General features: G+C 47.1%; 1 protein-coding gene and 1 long non-coding RNA gene across 2 annotated transcripts; both read right to left on the bottom strand.

Moving 5' to 3' along the window:
* Window positions 1-10152: 10152 nt before the first annotated feature.
* On the bottom strand, window positions 10153-11395 carry LOC136519496 (uncharacterized). Its single transcript, XR_010774938.1, has 3 exons — window positions 11147-11395; window positions 11006-11065; window positions 10153-10737 (listed from the first exon to the last, which is right to left on the bottom strand). It is a non-coding gene; the product is annotated as an uncharacterized lncRNA (long non-coding RNA).
* A 5827-nt stretch (window positions 11396-17222) lies between these two features.
* LOC136524324 (uncharacterized mitochondrial protein AtMg00810-like) lies at window positions 17223-17735 on the bottom strand. Its single transcript, XM_066517740.1, has one exon. It carries the CDS (start codon window positions 17733-17735, stop codon window positions 17223-17225), a length of 513 nt encoding a protein of 170 aa, XP_066373837.1.
* Window positions 17736-22388: the final 4653 nt, after the last annotated feature.

Below are 22388 nucleotides of genomic sequence, written 5' to 3' on the forward strand. Positions count from 1 at the left end.
GTAGGTAGCACGCTCCTGTCATCTATAGTTTTGACAACGACCATGCATACGGGTGTCCAGCATATATGAATTGGTGCTGTATTTGTTAAGTTGCGTCAACCATATCAATGGCGTTCAAATAATGTCGAGCATATGTGATCATTCAGCAGCGACAAAATGAATACTGTCTGAAAATAATTAGACGACTCTGTAGGATTAAATAGTTTAATTTACAGATATAAATCATGAGATAAGATTAGTGACAGGCACCGGCCGGCTTAAGTTTTTTTTTTTTTGGGAAAAGCACCGGCCGGCTTAGGTTAATGTTATGTTTGTGAGTTTTTGTGCGTTTGGTATTGGAGCCTCCTATTACAAAATTTTGAAAATTCAAATCCTAGAAATAAATATGAAATCTCATACCGGAAGAAAAACTATTCAATTTTCCATATAGAGGGTTCACTATACTGGTAAACAAAATTTATCAGACCCTAGCGATAACGGCGTGGCTAGCGTCCGGACGTCCGGTCACCCGCGCCTGCTGCAGTGCTTCCTGTACACATGCTGTTGCGCCTGCCCGCGCCTGTTGCGCCTGCACGCCCGCCCGCCCGTTTGCACCTGCTGCTGCCCGCCTGCGCTGCTCTATTTCCCGCGGGCATGCACGTGGGGACTACCCGTGGCCGCTTCGCTTCCCGCACACACATGGGGGACCGCCTCTGCCTGCGCTCGCTTCCCGCGCCTGCTCATGAAACACTTGTAAAATGAAGCACTTGTTGCAACATACGTCTGAAACAAATAAAACATTTAAAACAGGCTTGCAACATATGTGTATAGCCAATGCAACATATGCAACATCTAGATAATAAACACTTGCAACATGGGTTTGAAACAAACGAGACATTAAGAACATACACACCGTTGGCGGTCCTTAACTCATATTTTCACCCGCCAACTTTACATAAAATCCATACAAACATACACCAAAACTTAGTAAATAGGGTTTATATTAACGAATTCCATAAGTTTTGGTGAGTTGATCATTTACAGGACACATACTTGTACTACATGGAAAAAAGAGTTAAAGTGCGCAACCAGGAAAACATAAACGCGGACTCTACACAAACAAATAGAAGGAAGGCCCACTTACCTTGCAAACTTGGGCCGAACACCCACGTGGCTACGCTCTAGACCCATCAAGCAACCCACCTGGCGAAGGCGGTACCGAGGCGGCCTAGCCAGGGTACGGCCGCACCACCACTAGCGCCTCTCTGGCCCACCTTCAGCAGGGCGGTGCATTCAATGTCCCTGAGGTCAGTTGCGGTGGGGCTTTCCTAAAATACCTCAGCAAACCGTCCTTGGTGAGCTATAAAAGGAGGAGGCCACCCTCTCACATTTCATCAATGAAGGAAGACATAACACAAGAGAGAGCACAATGTAGCAAGAAGAGAAGAAGAGCCACACTCATATCTTAGCTTATAGCTAGTTCAAGTGTAGGGAGTGAGAGAGTAAGAGTGGAGAAGTACCGGAGTTGTCGGCTACCTCCACTTGTGTACTCGGGGCCCCTTGTACTTTAGCAGAAGGAATGTGTTTACACCAAAATTTGGGAAGAAGAATATGGGAACTCGAAGCTTCCAAGATCATGTCTCAAGAAATCGATTGCATAAGGATCGATATCAGCTGATTCAGATGCAGCACTAGAATCAGCTCTCTTCAGATGACGCCAGCAGATAACGATAGAAAAGCTACGGTTAGCGTCGGAGAAAACATGTTGGACTCTACAAAAAAGGGAAAGATTATGGTCCAAGTTATCTTAAATTAGGAATGTTTTATCTTATGCTAGAAATTGTAATAAATCGTACTTAAGAAGGATTTATGCTTAGGTTCCGGATATAAATATTAGACCCCGGCTATTGTAAAAGGGACATCCAATCAATCAAATACAATTTACCTTTTTCGGCTCCGGCCAACCCTTAGGAGTAGGAGTAGAGTAGATCTCGGTGAGTTCTTCAGCAAGCAGGGCTGCATCGGTCCGGTCGACCTCCGGCTTGTTTGTAAGTACCATCATGGCTTATACTTTGGTTTGTACGGCTGCATCGATCCGGTCGACCTCTACTATGAGCTCTAGGATAAGCTAGTTATCAACTCTTGTCTAGTTCAAGTACGGTTGCATCGATCCGCTCAACCTCCACTGCTCGAATTAGATTAAGGTCAAGTTATCGGCTCTACCTAAGGGTGACGTCCTTCGGGTAGATTCATTAAGTTACCGATATTGCTGATGTTCTTATTGATATTAGTTTGCAGCAACATCAATTTACCCGGTCGAGATCGATCTAGATCGGCCTCATATCCTTTTAGTCCATCGTTTGCTTGTCACAATATGATGTTTCTTACTCTAAGCGATGAGTTATGTTTCATCGGCTATTCTATTTCGATCTTGATCGTGCATAGTACGCAGTTAAGACGTGTATGATCTTGAAGAGGTTTGCTGATTAGTTAAATCTGGTCTATAGTTCGCTATTATGGCTGTAACGATCCGGAAGATCCCCACTGATGGCACTGTAGTTTTGGAGGATGCTAGTTAGTAGATTTGTTCTCGATTAGGCATGACCTTAACTGTTTGCTATGCCTGCATCGGCTAAATAGCCGATCACCTATGCTTTTAACGTCTACAGTGTGTGTTCATGATTCTGTTAAGCGTGAATAGATCTGTATACTTTAAGGTTTTGATTTGTTGTCTTTATCACGTCTGCATCGATCCGGTCAAACCCCACTGTTAGAGATAGTAGGTTAAGTCCAAAGAGCCCATAGGTTTGTTCATGTGAAATAGTCAATTGTTCACACGTTGTAGGCCCTTTTCACCTGAATCGGCTATTTCAGCCGATTCATCTGAGCCTTCACGTATAGCATGTCTTTTGGAAAGCCTGTCAAAGTATAAATGGTTTTACAAATTCGTCGGTTTTAGTTTGTTATTATTATCATAGCTGCCATTGATCCGATCAAACCTCACTGTTAATGGTAACAGATTAGATTCAGAACGTTTGTATGTCTGTTTGTATTAGATAGTCGATTTGTTTGCATGTTATATCCTTTCATGATTAGATTCATCGGCTCAATGATTCATACTAGTAATATCTACCTAGCTGATGATCTCATTTACATCTATGTGTACTGTACCTGTCAACATAAAATCAATCGCTACCCACGAGCTTTACAGTCTATAATAGTCGATTTCTGTGCGTATCGACTATTTAGTTGTTTTTCCCGTCTGGCTGCTCCCGAAGCGGCATACTTGGAACTGTCTGGGCATAGACCGGCATGTTCTACCTTAAATTACTGATAAACTTTCTCTTCTTATTAATTGTAGGGTTAAATTGACTGACACATCTTGGGAGGAATACGTAGGATCAGTTATCCCTGCGTTGAAGCCAAGCGGATCTCTGGCTCCATCGAGCAGATCCTTCTGGCTTACCGTGTGTCAACACATTTTCATGTCGATAGAATGCCGGAATCATTGGCTCCTCTCCACTTGTACCTTTGCGAACCGAATACTACTTGGAGTAATAAGGTTTGTGTTTATCTTCGATGGTGAGGTTCTACTTTAAGTTAGTCTTGTTCATTATTTACTTGCGGGTTCATCGTCCGCTCTCATAGTGGATACTCTAGTAAAGGGCCCTGATAAAGATGGATAACCCTGATCGATACTAGAGTAATAGTCGATAGCGTAGACGTGGTGTCTAGGCTACCTTCGTTTGCCTCATTCCCCCACGGTTGAGGGATTGGCAGCAAGTGATGACAGCCCTATCCGTCCCTGTAATCCCCCACATTCGGGTTTGGTGTAGAGCTGTGAAGCCGGAGGTACTTGGCAGACCAAGTATAAGCCGATGGCCCGAAGTAAGTCTATAGTGGCAAAGCTATCTTAACTTAGGATCTCTATCCCTAGAAAACCTCGCTAACCCCGAGCTATCTTTCTTCTTATTATCTTAGCTAAACTAGCTTAAGAAACTCTTACACTTCCGTTCCTCGGGAAATACGATACCATAAATACTGTCCCGATGAAATGCTACAAACTGTAATTCCGTGCGCTTGCGGATTATTTCTGTATGCATTAAAAATACCAACACACATGCAACATACATGTATAGCCATTGCAACAAATGCAAAACCAAAGTCTACTTTGCAACGTCCAGATGAAACACATACAACATCCAGATGAAACATATGCAACATACATCTGAAACGCATGAAACATATGGTGTGCAACATGTGCTCATCTACCTGCTGCTTGGGCAATGGAGGCTCGTTGATGGACAGCTCGGCGCCGGCGCAGAGCTCAATGTCACGGAGTGGCACGGAGGTCGCAGGTGCGGAGCTCATCGACGACACGAACCTCGCAGTGGCTGCGGAAGGCGGATGGAGCGCGGCCGCGACAGGAGGTGCGGGCCCGGGCGAGAGACATGGTGGAGGCACGAATCTGCACGGGTGCGTAGCGCGGGCGGGGCGGTCCGTCCGTCCAGACAGACGACGCCCTACAGGAAAGCATTACCGTAGCGATAAACATGATATTTTAGAAAATATATGATCAATTCAAACACATTCAATCTTTTTCTAAAATAATCAGCATAATTTCAACAGAAACTATTTGTAATACATGATATTGCACCATAATTGCATATAACACCAAAGAAATAGCACGGTATATTTGGAAAAGCAATGGTGATGCTGCAGATCGATGGCGAGTGTCCGGCCGTCACTTGTGGGTGTGGAGTGTGGAAGTGGGGGATGAATAATTTTGGAGAAATTGTGGACTTTGGAGTGGGTATAGGAAGGGAGAGCAATTTTAGGTTGGTTTAGTGTGATTTTGGGACGAAAAAAATGAATTCAGCTGAAACAAAAAAAAACTCTAGTAAAAAAGGTGATATTTCTGGTTTTTTGACAAAATATCGTCAAAATTGTGAAGCCATTTTGGTACCAAGATAGCTTCACAATACTGACATTTTTGGTATCAAAATCATCGATACAATGTTAGATCTACAAATATAGATGTGAACATTGTGTTAATTAGGTATCAAAATGACCTTATAAATAAAAAAACAGCTAACTATAAAGTTGCAAATTTTTTCTACAAGTTTTATATAAATTTTATTTTCTCTTTACGTCAGTTCATATATAAAAGTTATGATTTTTTAAAGATGAGCTAACAGAAATAAGGAAATTTCGCCAATTCAACCAGAGGTAATTACTTCCCACCAGTTCAATCTGTGGCAGTAGTGCAATTTTACATTTTTTTTATTTCAACAAATTTTTTTTTTTGCAAAAGAAAATAAAAAAAATCTCAGTCGTCATCGCGGTGGGATCCAGTAGACCGACAGTGGTTCACTGAAGAGCAGCTGCCAGGGGGCAGTGTCAGCAGCCTTGCGTGGTCCAGACTGGGCTGATGGCGCCGCGCGAGCCCTTTCCAGTTTTTCTTCGGCCCTTGTCCACCTGGGCTGAGCATGTGAAATACAGCGCGCTACTTCTTTGGTTCTTATCTTTCTTGTTGTTTTTTTAGTATACGAAACAGAAATTCATATGTACTGTATTATGTCTGCTACTAACAGTCATAGTTTCCTCTTGTTTCCATGGAAATAAAAATGCAGTAACAATAGTAAAATATTTAAGTTACACCGTGTACCAACGTACGTAACTTCATCATCAACTCATGGATTAATTTATAAGACATAGAAGATTGAACTACAACTCATGCCACTAGTAGAGTTAAACACCATTAACTATTCCATTGCAGTTACTGAACAGGAATCAACTACACTTTCTCATATAAAACCTACCCAGCCATGACTCAAGCTCCAACACAATTCTACGCCAAGAACTCTTAGAACACCCTCACTGACACTGTTCTGGAGAAACAACAATGGCGGCCAAGCTCACCACCTTCATGGTCGTTGTCCTCCTGATCGCTGTGGCCGTGGCATCCGTCCCGTCCGCGCATGGCACTCGCGCCTTGAAGACCGAGGAGGACGTGAACCTGCCGGTGGTCGTGGCCTCTTCGCCCACGGCGTACGTCACCTTCGACGTCCCGTCAGAAGAGGCGGTGGCGGACGGCCCTACTACCGCGCCAGCAGGGCTGGTGGACTACGATGGTAAAACGCCCTTGCTAGGACCGGTGTTGATACATAAGGTCCTGTCATAGTTGATGATGACCATACGCTGTGTCCAGCAGACATAAATCGTTGCTATATTTGCTAAGTTGTGTCAACCATGTAAATGATGTTGAAATAATGTCGAGCACGTGATTGTTCAACACGAATAAAATGAGACTCAGTGCTATCAAAAAATTAGAAAACGTGTGTAGGATTAAATTTAGAATTTATACAAATACAAATCATGATAAGAATACAGACTAGCATGCAACTCTTGTAATCTCAGTAAGAACCAGGCTCTCTCGCGCTGTCGCGCATCCTCCCTTGCTGTGCCGGTCTCCCACTCATGGTCTCCCTTTAACCCGATCTCCAATCAGCCCGATCGTGTCTGCTAGCTGCCCGCGTTCCGCGTTAGCCTTGTGGCCCAAGCCAGGGACGTTGTTATTGGAGCTTTTCGATAACGAAATTTCAGATCCGAGCGATAAATGTGAAATGTCAGAATGCCAGCAAATAAAATTTATTCAATTTCACTAAATGGAGGGAGGGTTCATGAATGGCAATACTGGTAAATAAATGAGTTAAATTCATCCGCGGCCATCAAATTTGTATGGGTGCATCAAACTTTAAAAATACATTTCTAAGTCCCTAAACTTGTTAAATGGTGTATTGGAGGTACATGCTAGCCACATGGGAGTTCCATGTTGATGTGCCATGCCAATGTGGCATGTTTTTTTTTTTTTTTTTTGCATTTAACATTTCTCCTTCGCTATTCTCCCACGAATGGATTCTTACTTCCCTCTTCTCCCATGCCGAGCCAGCCCGGTGGACACCGTGCCTCCCTTCGCCTCGCTACTATGTCTGCTTGTCTTCCTTCTTTTTGTTGTCTAATGGCCTGCGAACAACGTGTTGTCGTGCTCTTCTCTGCGCATCTCGACAGTAGTGACGCCAGTGGTGACAAGCTCCCGCACCACATGGATAACGAGGTGTTGGCCCTAGGTGGGGCGAAACCATATAGCTAAGCATGTGTTTGGTTTTGGGATGATGTGGGTTCGGTTGGATCTGTCTTAGTTTTTTGGGTTGGGTTGGACCCAACTCATGTTTGGTTATAAGGTTGGGTCCATTCCAATTTGTTTGTTTGGTTCGAAGAACTCGTAGTAGTGGGATGAGATACTGACACATGGGACCCGTCTGGCAGCCTCCCATCCTTCTTTTTCCTTCTGCTCGCTCGGCCAACACATAGATATGTTTATGTAAAATTTTAATCATACCATCATTTTTCTTGCAATACATTCTTCAAAATAGGACACCACATAGATATGTTTATACAAATTTTTATTAATGAACATTTATCTCATAAAGATAGAACGCCTTTTCCATATAAACATGACAAAATACATCATAGAATATCATATGTATACTATGTGAACATCACATATATCTCATAGAACTTAAAAAAATTAAAATAAAAAGCAAACTACTTAATTAAAGTAAAATAATTAAGAAGAAAAAAAATCTAGAGAAAAGTTGAAAAGAACATCACATGATACTATTTGAACAACCTAAACTATACTATAGAAATATCACATCATATGAATACTACATAGACAATAAACAAATATACATGGAACATCTCATGAATACAAGTTTTATAGAAAAATAAAATATGGAAAATAATAACTCAACATCCAAAAACACATAAAACATCACATGTATGCTACGCGAACATCACATGTATACTCAAAGATGATTGTAGAACATCCCATTTCTACTATCTGAACATCCTAAAAACATTATGTACGTGTGTTCATATGGATGAGTGTGCGTGCGTGTTGAGCGTCTACTTCTGTACTCGTGTAATTCGCAAAAAAGTGAATTTCATAAAATATATCATAGAACATCACATGTATACTACGTGAACATCACATATATCTCTTGAAACATAGGAAAATTATATTAAAAGTAACAAATGAAAATAAAAATAAAATACTTAATTAAAGTAAAACAATGAAGAAAAAAATTAAAAAATTTAGAGAAAAGTTTAAAAGAACTTTACATGATACTATTTGAACAACTAGAAATATATTATAGAACATATCACATAATATGAATACTACATGAACAATAAACAAATATATGTGGATCATTTCATGAATATAGTTTTTACAAAAATAAAAAATAAAAAACAAAGAAAACAACAACTGAACATCCAAAAATACACCATAAAACATCACATGTATATACTACGCGAACATTACATATATATTACATGAATATCACTTGTATACTCTAAGATAATTGTAGAACATCCCGTTTATACTATCTGAGCATCCTGCATTCCCATTGATACTATATGAACAACAAAAAATATACCATAGAACATCTCACCATTACTATACCAACATGACAAAATACCACATGTATGAAACATGAATACTTTGAAAAAAATCATATTACATCATGAAACACTTTACAAATATTATGAGGACAATGCATAATCTCATAAAAATAATTAATATCATATAATTCAAAATACACATCATAAATACTATAAGAAGAATCTTGTATATTATAGAATAAATAGTTCGATACATCATTTTTTGAGAGAGAGGGACTTGCAATATCGAAGAGAGCAAGAAAACAATAAGTAAAAAGGTAAAACTAGAAAAAAAAGAGTAAAGGAAAAAAATGAAAGGTAAACGACGATTTAAATAGAGAATAAAAATAGAACAAACTATTAGTAAAACTAAAAGGTGAATAAAATAATTCAAATATAAAAGGGAATGAAACAAAAGAGAAGAAAAGATTGAGAAAAAAGAAAGAAAAAGAAAAGGTAAAAATAGAAACAAGAAGAAATAAGAAGGAAAAAATAAAAATGTAATAAAAATAATGTAAATAGGAAAGAAAATCAAATAAAAATAAAAGAGTAGGTAAAAAGAAAAGAAAAGAAAAGAAAAAGAAAAAAGAAAAGAAATAACGGACAAAAGGATGGTCAACTCGACCCATCCGAGTCCAACCAGACAGGGTGACGGAGCCACATTCGTGTGACACGATCAACTTTTTTTTTTCAGCACGCTTAGCATGTGTTTCATTAAGAAGTAAGAAAACATACACGCCTAACATCACATCATAACAAGGTGTCATTAGTGATGGGTAGAATACTAATAAAAGGCACCGCTAAACGATGAAAAGTCGTTATGATTAACGAAGAAACTAATTGTACGACCGAAGACCTTGCGCTTCCACTAGGAGGCAGTGGCCTGCGACTTAGGCGCGCTTGGGCGCTTCAGGACTAGCCCGTGGACGGCCCCGACGCTTGGAGAGGAATAGCCCCTTCATCGCTTCGCGCTTGGCCGAAGACAAAGGTTGACACGATCAACTTTTAGTCGTGCTTTAGGTCTAGTCGGGCACAAATAAACGGGCAGTATAGAATCTGGGGTGTGTTTAGTTCCACCAAATTTTCAACTTTGACACTATGCAAAAAGAAGATTCCCCGTCACTTCAAACTTGCGGTACATGTATTGAGTACTAAATGTTGACGAAATCAAAAACTAATTGCACAGTTTGGTTGTACTTTACGAGACGAACGTTTTGAGCATAATTAGTCAACGATCGGACAATTATTACCAAATAAAAACAAAACAAAACGACATTGTATCTACAGTGTAGCTACAGTAAATCCGCCGCCGCCGAATCGACCCAACTAAACGAGAGCCTGATACAGTGTAGCTCCTTCATCGCTTCGCGCTTGGCCGAAGACAAAGGTTGACACGATCAACTTTTAGTCGTGCTTTAGGTCTAGTCGGGCACAGATAAACGGGCAGTATAGAATCTGATATATTTCTCTAATGCGCGTAGGGAATAGTGGTCGGCACTGTACGCCGGTCCGACGGGAAGATTTCCGGGACAAAGATGGAATACCACCAAGCGGGTTTGACCTGTCCCAGCATCCAATCCCACAGTTGCACGTCGTCGTCTGGACTGAATTCACGGGGTGGGTGGCAGCCTCATCATCGTCCATGCTCTCCCATTTGCTGCGACAACAGCCCAGCGCCGTTTAGAGTTTAGGTAGACTCAAAATCCGTCACTTGCTGAAACTGAAAGGAAGCTGATAGGTGCGACATTTGTTTGGAAGGACATGTCCTGAAAAACTTCCGTAATCAAAATACCAAATGCAGAACTTTGGGAGTATGGGTTGGTTATGCCAGTTGACTCCACAGGACATTCACAGTGCCCCCATACTGCTAGTACTACTACAGTGCAGTAGGAGTATAAATCAAATCTGACCGTCAATATATTTTGACAGTTTAGTCATCGTTACAATTCGTTAACATTTGCGCAAACAATAGAATTATCCTGATCGAATAAGCGGTGGGTTGTATTGTACAGACCGGTCAGCGGTGACCTTGAAAGGCATGCTGGTGTTGCAGCATATGCTATAGTTCATTAACTTGCTCTATACGTAGGTACAATCAATAGTGCAAGCAGGAGACATTAGTTCATCTGGATGGATCGGCCTGGGGGTAAGCAACATCTCCGATCCTTGCATGCAAAGGAGTGAAGATGACAGATCATATCATCAAGAATTGGCAACTGATGTAGAACAACCCTTGTCCAAACTTCAAGCCTGTAGAATAGCATGATATCTATTCCGCTTAGGCTACCACAAAAATGTCTCGGAGGCTAGGTGATAGCATGATGCTTATAAGCACAACAGCATTGCAGTAACAAACTGAGAACAAAGGAGGGCACATAATTGGTCAAGTGATACTTCTCTATAAGATATACTAGATGCTAAAACTTTTTCTTACATAAACGTTACAGATAGAACTCTTAACTGTCAGGTTTAATTTATTTAAGAGGAATCAGCAGCTACTGTCTTCAGAAGAGTTTACCTCAAATGTGTTTCTCACGTTGTTCCAGGCACCTCCAGTTTTGGATGCAGAGATGGCAATCTGAACATAAAAGACATAATTAGAAATGAAAACATATCAAGAATTTACTATGATTTGTAACGGGAAATAGAATGTACGGACCCGAAGAATAGAAACTAGAGCAGCACTGCACCAGGAAGAACTCCAGAGAGAGCTCAACGGTCAACGCAAGAACCAAACAAGATCTGACAATAAGAGGTCTGACCGTCTGAGCATCACAAGACCAACAGGGCAGGGCATATCCTTGTAGTCTCCCACCGGCCGTCCCTCGACGCCGGATACGAGGAAGATGAACACTGCTTGGTGGAAACTCAACTGCAAACACACACGATCACAGAGGAACACAGAGAATTGGTGCCGCACAACTACTCGGCTTTTTCAGACTCTATTGATTGATATATATATATATATACATGCAGCAAGCAGCTCGTGGCCACTCAGTACTCAACGCCATGCACGCCACTTCTTCCTACTTGGCCGCGCCATCCCACGACCGAACAAGTGGAGTGCGAAGCTTCAGCTAAGACTCGACGAAAACAACGGAGAACACACCTACGTGACTTGCCTCACCGCGAACAGAGCGCGATTCCAGCGCACATGACGCACCCACGACGGGTTCCTTTTATTGACCAAGGATAAAACAAACTAGCTAACTGAACCACTAAACCTGGACTGAATTGACTGAATGAAGCTAACAATCTCCCCCTGAAAGAAGCAATTTCAGCCCAGGTTGATAACACCGATCTTCTCACGAAGTTCACAGAACCTTGATCGCCCAAGCGCCTTCGTCATCAGATCGGCGAGCTGATCTTGAGTGCTCGCATACTCCAGCAAGATAATTCCCTTGTCGACACATTCACGAATGAAATGAAATTTAGTATCAATGTGCTTACTTCGATCATGTAGCACAGGGTTCTTGCTGAGTGCGATGGCCGACATGTTGTCCATCTTGAGATGAGGCGCCGGAGGCTCGTTGCCTGTGACCTCCTTCAGCAACCTCGTAAGCCACACCGCCTGGCACGCTGCACCAGCACCAGCGATGTACTCCGCCTCGCAGGAGGAGAGCGCCACGACCTTCTGTTTCTGAGATTGCCAGGCCACTGCCTTTGTTCCCAGGAAGAAGATGATGCCTGTTGTGCTTTTCCTGTCATCACTGTCTCCCCCCAAATCACTGTCACTGTAGCCAGTAAGGCTGTTGTCGACGCCTGAAAGCTTGGGGTAGACCAGCCCGAACTCCACTGTCCCAGCAATGTAACGAAGCAGATGTTTCACTGCAGCCATGTGCTCCTGCCTGGGCTTCTCCATAAAACGGCTCACCATCCCCACCGCGAACGAGATGTCCGGGCGATTGTGGACCAAGTAGCGCAGGCTTCCCACCAAGCTGCGATACTCCGTGGCGTCAACCTTCGCTGTTGTCTCATCCTTGGATAACTTCAATCTTGCCTCCATCGGAGCATGACACGGGTTGCACCCTGCCATGTTCGCCCTCTGAAGCAGCTTGCGAGCATATGCAGCCTGCCCAAGTGTGATTGCAGCCTTGCTCTGTCTCACCTCTATCCCCAGGTAGTAGGACAGCAACCCAAGGTCGCTCATCCTGAACAGCCGCTGCATCTCAGCCTTGAAAGCGTCGACTCCGCCTTCCTTTGCTCCAGTAATGATCAAATCATCGACGTAGACGCCGACGATCACCCGTGAGGACCCCTTTCCGCGGGTGTACATTCCATGTTCACTCGGACAGCGCGTAAACTCCAGATCATGCAGACTATTGTCCAGCTTGTGGTTCCACGCCCTAGGAGCTTGACGTAGACCGTACAACGCCTTCTTCAGGCGCAACACCTTGTTCCTGTGTCCAGCCGCGATGAAGCCTGGCGGCTGCTGCACATACACCTCCTCGGCAAGATCCCCATTCAAGAACATTGACTTGACATCCATATGATGCACAAGCCAACCCTCCTGAGCAGCAACAGCAAGCAGCATCCTCACCGACTCCATTCTCGCCACCGGCGCAAACACCTCATCAAAGTCGATGCCGGACTTCTAGACGTAGCCCTTGGCCACCAAGCGCACCTTGTGCTTCACGATCGCCTCCAGTTCATCGCGCTTGATCTTGAACACCCACTTGAGCCCGATTGCCCGGTGCCCTTGCGGGAGATTGACCAATGTCCAGGTGTTGTTCTGCTCGATCGAGGAAAGCTCCTCGAGCATGGCCTTCTGCCATTCTTCCTCGCCGCGCGCCTCATCGTACGACGTTGGTTCTCCATCAACCGACAGCAGCAGCTCGGTGCCCAGCCCTCGGACCGGCTCCCTGGGTTGTCAGCGTCGCCGAGGACATTGTCCAGCGACCTGAACCTTAGCGGCGCGTCGTCGGCGTCGGCGTCCAGCTGAAGCTCCCCCAGAGGTGGTGAGACAAACTCCACCCCTCCATGTGGTGTTCCCGGTGCCGGAGAATTGGCCGGTGCGGGCTCCTGCACCGGGGGTTAAGGGAGGAGCAGCAGTACCCTGCGTCGATGTCGAGGGTCCCGGTGACGCTGGTGGCGACGGCGCTGGTATGTGTGGCGCCTGTCCGTCGCCTAGGGCAGACAGCGTCACGTACTCCACCATGAACGGCTCCCCCTGAGCCACGCCTGATGCAGCCACCTCCGCATCCTCCCATCTCCATGCCTTCCCTTCATCGAATACCGCATCCCGCGATATGTGTACATGCTCCGTGCTCGGGTTGTAGAAGCGGTAGGCCTTCGTCCCTGGCTCGTAGCCGATGAACGCCATGGGAGTGCTTCGGTCGTCGAGTTTGTGTTGGTGACCGCTGGCGACCTTCACATATGCAGTACAACCAAAAGTGCGAAAGAAGTGCACGGCCGGCTTAGAACCATACCAGACCTCGTAGGGCGTCTTTCCTTCCACACTCCATGTCGGTGATCGGTTCAGGATGAAGACGGCGGTGGACACCGCCTCACCCCAAAGCCAACCCAGAACGTTCATCCCCTTCATCATGCTACGCGACATGCCCAGCATGGTTTGATTGCGCCTCTCCACCACGCCGTTTTGCTGGGGCGTGTACGGCGCAGTGAGGTGGCGCTGCACGCCTTCACCCGCACAATGCTCCTCGAACACGCGCGCCGTGAACTCTCCTCCACGGTCCGTGCGCAGCGTGCCCAGCTTCTCGCCAGCCTCCTTCTCCAGCCGCGCCTGCAACTGGATTATGGCCACCGCTGTTTGGTCCTTTGAAGCCAAGAGGACCAACCACATGTACCTGCTCCTGTCATCAACAACAAGCAAGAACAGCTTCTTCCCACCCGGGGTAGCCGGCGTGATCGAACCGCACAGGTCCGCATGCACCAGCTCCAGGGATCGAGATGCACGGAACTTACTCGCCGCTGGGAACGGTTGGCGACGTTGTTTCCCGGCGAGGCAGCTCTCGCACACCTGCTCCACATGATCGATCACAGGGAGCCCGCGCACCATCTCCTTCCTGGACAGCAGCTTCAAGCCATGGAAGCCGAGGTGCCCATACCTCGTGTGCCACCTCCAGGCGGCGGCGTCAGCATGCGCCGCAAGGCACACCGGGGAGCTAATGTTGACGTTGAGGATGTACAGCCGGTTCTCCGACTGTGGAACCTTGGCGAGGAGGCGACGTCGCTGGTCCCAGATGCGCAGAACGCCCTCCTCGATCAGAACCTTGTACTTGTCCTCATCAAGTTGCCCGAGACTGATGATGTTGGCCGTGAGCTTGGGGATGTAGTACACACCGCCAAGTCTCTGGTGCTCACCATTCCTGCGGCTGAGGAGGACAGTGTCACGGCCGTGGATGTCGACCACGGACCCATCGCCGAACCTGACGGTGCCGTGCACACCCGTGTCGAGTTCGGAGAAGAACGACCGGACGGCGGTCATGTGGTTCATCGCCCCCGTGTCGAGGATCCAGCGCGTGCGCCCTTCGCCACACTTCTCCCTAAGCTGGACGAAGAGCTTGTCCTCTCGGATGTGCACCTCCTCGCCCGCCGCGGAACGCGACGGTGTCGTCAGCGCCACGCAGGCCGTCGTGGACTCCGTGTCTGCGGCCTCATCGGAAAAGACCCAGCGCGCCACTACGCTCCCGTCGGTGACATGGACGCCCACCACGTCCTCCACACGTTCAGGCTCCTCCGGCGCTGCCACCTGAGACACCGGATCGAGGGAGACCGTGATGGTCGCCATCATCAGCGCCTGCTCCGCCTCCGCCTCGGTGGCGTGCGCCTGCTCGTCCTGCTTCTTCTTGCGGCACTCACGCGCCCAGTGGCCCGTCTTGCCACAGTAGGCGCACTCGTCGCTGGCGAGTTTCTTCTTCTTCTTGTCATTGCCGCCGGCCGAAGGTTTGGAGCCGTCATTGCTCCCACCGCCCTAGGGCTGGGCGCTGCTGCCTCCCCCACCTTGGGACGAGCCGCCGCCGTGTCCTCTCCTCTGGGTCGAGGCCGGAGGGTGCCCGCCTCTAGAGCCGCCGCCCGAGATTTGTAGCCGAGAGACCACCCGATCCACCAGTTCTTCTTCGGTGAGGTTGAGCCACGCCGCAGAGGAAACACCATTGCCACTGAGGCCGTAGCGTTCCTTGGCTACCTTGAGTCTCCCCATGAGCTCATCCACTGACATGTCATTGAGATCAAGGAGAGTCTCGATTGCCATTATGATCTGCTCATACCTCGGTGGCGTGGCCTGCAGGAACTTCCTCACGACCTCCGGCTCCGTGTACCCAGCATCGAGTACCTCCAGCTGGCTCGCCACGTCGGTGATCCGGATGGCGAAGTCATCCACCGACTCCCCATCCTTGAAGCGCAGCGCGTCGAACTCCCGACGCAGCGTGTTCGCCTTCACCTGGCGCACACGATCCACCCTGAGATGCATCTTCTTCAGGGAGTCCCACGCCTCCTTGGCAGTGGCCTTCCTGGCGATGCTTCTGTGCATCTCCTCGGGAACGCCCAGAGCGATGGCCTCCAAGGCGTTCCGATCGTCGATGTAGTCGATGGCGCCGACTTGCACCGTCTCCCACAAGCTCCGCGCCTGGAGCTTCAGTTTCATGAGCACCGCCCATGAGTAGTAGTTGGACTTGGTGAGGAGGGGGGTACTTGTGTTTCCTGCCCTCCTCATGCACGGTCCGGTGAATCACCAGGCCGCGTTGACTCATGCCGCCGTTGCTCGAACCGCCCCCGCCGGAACCCCGTCGCGGCAAGGAGGAACGGTTCCTCCGTCGATCCATACCGAGAGCAGCAGCGATCACACGGTCGCGTGTCCACCGACGGAACCTATCTCTGGTACCAAATGTAGTCTCCCACCGGCTGTCCCTCGACGCCGGATACGAGGAAGATGAACACTGCTTGGTGGAAACTCAACTACAAACACACACGATCACAGAGGAACACAGAGAATTGGTGCCGCACAACTACTCGGCTTTTTCAGACTCTATTGATTGATATATATATATATATATATATATATATATATATATATATATATATATATATATATATATATATATATATATACATGCAACAAGCAGCTCGTGGCCACTCAGTACTCAACGCCATGCACGCCACTTCTTCCTACTTGGCCGCGCCATCCCACGACCGAACAAGTGGAGTGCGAAGCTTCAGCTAAGACTCGACGAAAACAACGGAGAACACACCTACGTGACTTGCCTCACCGCGAACAGAGCGCGATTCCAGCGCACATGACGCACCCACGACGGGTTCCTTTTATTGACCAAGGATAAAACAAACTAGCTAACTGAACCACTAAACCTGGACTGAATTGACTGAATGAAGCTAACAATCTCCCCCTGAAAGAAGCAATTTTAGCCCAGGTTGATAACACCGATCTTCTCACGAAGTTCACAGAACCTTGATCGCCCAAGCGCCTTCGTCATCAGATCGGCGAGCTGATCTTGAGTGCTCGCATACTCCAGCAAGATAATTCCCTTGTCGACACATTCACGAATGAAATGAAATTTAGTATCAATGTGCTTACTTCGATCATGTAGCACAGGGTTCTTGCTGAGTGCGATGGCCGACATGTTGTCCATCTTGAGATGAGGCGCCGGAGGCTCGTTGCCTGTGACCTCCTTCAGCAACCTCGTAAGCCACACCGCCTGGCACGCTGCACCAGCACCAGCGATGTACTCCGCCTCGCAGGAGGAGAGCGCCACGACCTTCTATTTCTGAGATTGCCAGGCCACTGCCTTTGTTCCCAGGAAGAAGATGATGCCTGTTGTGCTTTTCCTGTCATCACTGTCTCCCCCCAAATCACTGTCACTGTAGCCAGTAAGGCTGTTGTCGACGCCTGAAAGCTTGGGGTAGACCAGCCCGAACTCCACTGTCCCAGCAATGTAACGAAGCAGATGTTTCACTGCAGCCATGTGCTCCTGCCTGGGCTTCTCCATAAAACGGCTCACCATCCCCACCGCGAACGAGATGTCCGGGCGATTGTGGACCAAGTAGCGCAGGCTTCCCACCAAGCTGCGATACTCCGTGGCGTCAACCTTCGCTGTTGTCTCATCCTTGGATAACTTCAATCTTGCCTCCATCGGAGCATGACACGGGTTGCACCCTGCCATGTTCGCCCTCTGAAGCAGCTTGCGAGCATATGCAGCCTTGCTCTGTCTCACCTCTATCCCCAGGTAGTAGGACAGCAACCCAAGGTCGCTCATCCTGAACAGCCGCTGCATCTCAGCCTTGAAAGCGTCGACTCCGCCTTCCTTTGCTCCAGTAATGATCAAATCATCGACGTAGACGCCATGCAGCAAGCAGCTCGTGGCCACTCAGTACTCAACGCCATGCACGCCACTTCTTCCTACTTGGCCGCGCCATCCCACGACCGAACAAGTGGAGTGCGAAGCTTCAGCTAAGACTCGACAAAAACAACGGAGAACACACCTACGTGACTTGCCTCACCGCGAACAGAGCGCGATTCCAGCGTACATGACGCACCCACGACGGGTTCCTTTTATTGACCAAGGATAAAACAAACTAGCTAACTGAACCACTAAACCTGGACTGAATTGACTGAATGAAGCTAACAATCCTCTCCCTGATCAGTGGAGATTTTGACCCACGTCACATAGTCACGCTTGGCGGTGTCCTCCCAGTGAGATTTTTTAACACTTTTTTGTAAACTAATTTTAAATCTAACACTGTTTGTTTTTTTCTTCAAAACTAACACTTTTGGCTGTGCCTATTGTCATGGCGCGGCGAAACGCCTATGTCGCGCCATGCATGATGGCACGGCAGAAGACTGACGTGGCGACGACCGGCGCTGCTAACCGGTGGCATCGCAGGGTCTGCTGCGCCACCAATCTTGGCGTGGCACTGACGCGCCATGGTGCATGTCGTGGCAGGACCAGATAAATATCGCGAGCGAGCCCGCCCGCCCGCACGCATGCCCGCCTGCTGCCACGCAGCGCCCCGCCGCCAGCGCCCGCACCCGCCCGGACGGCCGCCCGCCCGCTCCGGCCGCGCCCGCCCACTCCCGCCGCGCAGCGCCCGCACCGGCTGTGCCACGAACACCGGCGCGTCACGGCCGCCCACTCAAGGTACCTCCCTCTCAATTTCATGTTATTATGCTTGTTATTGATTTAGGATAGTTAGTGATTTAGGATAGTTAGGTTAGTGATTTAGGATAGTTAGGGTTTTATGATTATTATTGATTTAGGATAGTTAGTGATTTAGGATAGTTTGGGTTAGTGATTTAGGATAGTTAGGTTAGTGAATTTGTTTGTGATTTAGGTAGGTAGTTTTTAGGTTTGAGGTTGTGTGTTGTAGTATAGTTAAGGTTTGGTTAGGTAGTTAGGGTTTAGGTTACTGTTAGTTAGGATTTTAGGTTTAGGGATTGATTATGTATTTATTATTTAGTTTATAGTCAGTTAGTTAGTTAGGGATTTTGGGTATAGATACTAGTTTTCAAGTGTCGGTACTTAGTAGTGCGTGATACGTCGATTTGGATGACTTGATGAAGTTTCGTCAAATGCTTATTTTCCTAGTGAAGTTGTTTAATATGTCTGTTAATGTTACTTTGATTATATACATGTGCTTTTATATTGTGTTCGTATTGCATAACAAGTAGTTCAAATTTTGTAATGCTACATGATGTTAATTTGAATATTGTTAATTTAAATATGCTAACCCTTTGTTTATCAATTTATAATAGGATGGCTCCTCCCACGCAGCACCCGTTATATCCGATTCTTGGGGTGGAGTACGACGACCAACACCGAGCACACATCTTGAGTGACACCGACGCAGAGGTGGCCTTGCCTCCTTTGAGGCCCCGCACACACACCCGGGCGCACCAGTGGGACGAGTGTTACGCGCCGTATATACGTCATGTCGGCTTCCTCGAGCTTATCCGTGTTGTCAACTACGGTCTTCTGTCCCTTGACTCAGCACTACTTACTGCAGCTATAGACAGGTGCGAGTGCCTTCTTAGTACGTAAACATTCTTATAACAAATTTGAGTCAACTAATAGTTGTTCTATTCTTATAATAGGTGGAGGCTTGAGACCCACACGTTCCACCTACCTTACGGCGACATGACCTTGACCACGCAGGACGTGAAGGCTATCTTTGGCCTTCGGTTGGGAGGACTTCCAGTGACGAGTATAGTTGACAACGATCAATGGAGGGAGCTGTTGGCTCGGTTCACTGGCTTTCTTCCACCGGACAACGAGGTTTCAAAGAAAAATAAGTGAGCAATTCAAGCCTATTTAATACTTGCATTGCTTTCCTGCAGCCATCGGGTCTCATTTTCTTTGGTAAATTTCAGGAAAAGTTCCGGTGTTTCGTCGTCCTGGATCACAGAGCGCTTTGATTACTTAGACCAACAGGATGAAGAGGCTTAGATCGATAGGTTCGCTAGAGTGTGGCTCTGGCACTTCTTTGGTGCTTTCCTCTTCCTAGACGCCTCGGGCAACATCATCAGCTGGATCTTCCTTGACATACTACACCAGTCGTGGGAGAACATAGCGGCGTACAGCTGGGGCAATGTAGTCCTGGCATGGACGTATCGACAGCTATGCGTTGCCTGCCGTCGCACCTCAAGGTATGCGAACCTTGGGGGTTGCTCCTACCTACTCCAGGTTTGGTGTTAGGAACGATGGCCTGTTGGGAGGCCCCTTAATACTGGTTTACCGGTAAGTACTTCGGTTCACTATATTCTTCGAGGCAGTTACATATGATGAGATTATTAATGGCTAATTTATTATCGTGTTCAATGCAGCAATGGAACGGGCAGGATACACTCCCTACAGCTCTGTATATCTGGATGGAAGTAGACTTAGTTAGAGGAAATGCGAGGCGCAAGTACAGGGAGTACAGGATGGTCTCGATGTCCTAACACAGCACCAGGTTACGCTCTCTTTACTATCATACATGTGTCTTGTTCGATGTACACTATATCACAACCTAACTCAATTACAAAATGTTCAGATGCATTGGTGTCCTTGGGATGCTCTAGAGCTCCAGTACTATCTCAGTCCTGTCACTAGGGACGAGTCGGACGAGTATCGCTGCAACGTCCCTCTTATTTTCTTCCATGTAGTCGAGATTCACTTGCCCATCAGGGTCTGCAGACAGTTTGGAAGAATGACAGGCTGTCCACCACCGCTTTACTCCACCAACTAAGAATTGCACGGGTACATTATCTATTAATAACAAAGCTACAATTTAGAGGTGTGTGTGTGGTACAACTAACATCGTTTTGTTGCAGGTATGACAGCAGGAAGAGGTACAAGACCAAGGATTGGCGTGTGACACACAACTCGCACATCCACTTGTGGCATAATAGGGAACAACAGCCAGTCCATGCGGGTCCTCCACATGACCAGCACACCTTCGACAAGTACCTACGGTGGCTTCACATGTCTACGAGGACACATATCAAGCCCCCGTATATTGAGGAGGCGATTGACGAGGACTCAGAGGAAGATGTGTACGACGTTGCCACTAGGGAGGACACACAGCTACAAAGAGCCCCGCTTCAAAGATACGTGGTAAGATACTTGAATGGTATAATTTGTTATCCATTTGATATTAAGTATGTGTACTAAAACTGTCCAATTACGTTTCCGTACCCAGGCGACACAATTGTCAAGGGTGTCCAACGAAGCAGCGTTCCGGCTTCACGAGTCTAGAGGGTAGAGGTCAGGCATTCTCAAGACTTTTGTGGAGGTAAACATAAACTTGTCCGTTCCGAAAATGTTTCTTTAGTGTATATGCGTTTGGGAAATGCATTAACTTTAACGTCTATTTATGCAGAAGGTGAAGAAGAGCTGCAGGAAGCTAGCTCAGAAGCTGAGATGCATGTACACTCCTTGGGTGAAACCGCCACCCCCGGCGTGGTCGGGTGGCACGTCTTCAGCCTCTTTGAGGACACCAGCCGGCTCTTCTCAGTCGGTGACAGGTGCCACTTCCGCAGTGCGTACACCACCACATCGTAGCGCTGGGAAGGACCATGCAAGCGAGGACGACGATGACGATGATGACCCTTCGGGCTTCCGCAGACAGCACGACCAGTGGGACGATTGGCCGCAGGACGAGATTGACATATCTTAGCTAGGTGGTGCCCCGCTTGGTACCTAAGGAGCCTCTCAGGTACTAACAAAGGTAGTTTCTTTAAATATGTAGGGTCCATGAACTAACGATCATAAAGATTACAAGTAATCGTGCATATCATATACTTGCAGAGTACGAGCCGTACGCACCAGCGACGCGGCTACACCGACGTTGGCTACACTCCCAATGTGTTGCCAACAAATCCGAAGAGATAGAGGCATCCGATGGATCCTTACACTCCCGGGTCTTAGTTTGTTAGGTCGAACGAATATTGGTGTCCGAAACTTGCAGGCTTAGTTGGTTATGTTATGTCGAACTTATGTCAAACCAATGAAAATGTTACGTGGCAGCTTGTCAACTTGCGCACGGACTTCGTTTCAATGCGTCGCGGCAGCACTGCCGGCGAGATTAAGTAGCAACTAGTTCGGGAACCGGCACTCCCGGCATATCTTGACGCCAGTGGCCGGCGTCTTGACCCCGATCCTCTCGAGCTTGGTCATCGTCGCCACGAAATCGCCGAAGAAGGCACCCTGGTTAGACGCTGGTTAGACGCATAGTAGTCGACCGTGCTGCGCGAGGGGTCGAGGAAGCCGGGGGTCCATGGTCGCGTCACTGTCGATCCTACAATATGGGGCCAAAAAGCCAAAAAAAAATAAGTGATTTGTTTTTAGCCCTTATAAAAGTAAAACGGATTCTTGAACCTCTTTCACGCTCATGTCACGTCGAGGTACTGCAGAAAAAAGAACCGCAAAATCCAATCCAATTTTTCGTAA

Source organism: Miscanthus floridulus, chromosome 18 (genome assembly GCF_019320115.1).
Source record: "Miscanthus floridulus cultivar M001 chromosome 18, ASM1932011v1, whole genome shotgun sequence".
Lineage (NCBI taxonomy): Eukaryota > Viridiplantae > Streptophyta > Magnoliopsida > Poales > Poaceae > Miscanthus > Miscanthus floridulus.

Bases quoted from the DNA above. Each gene is read 5' to 3' on its own strand.
- LOC136524324 (XM_066517740.1), bottom strand. From the start codon at position 17,735: ATGCAGCGGCTGTTCAGGATGAGCGACCTTGGGTTGCTGTCCTACTAC.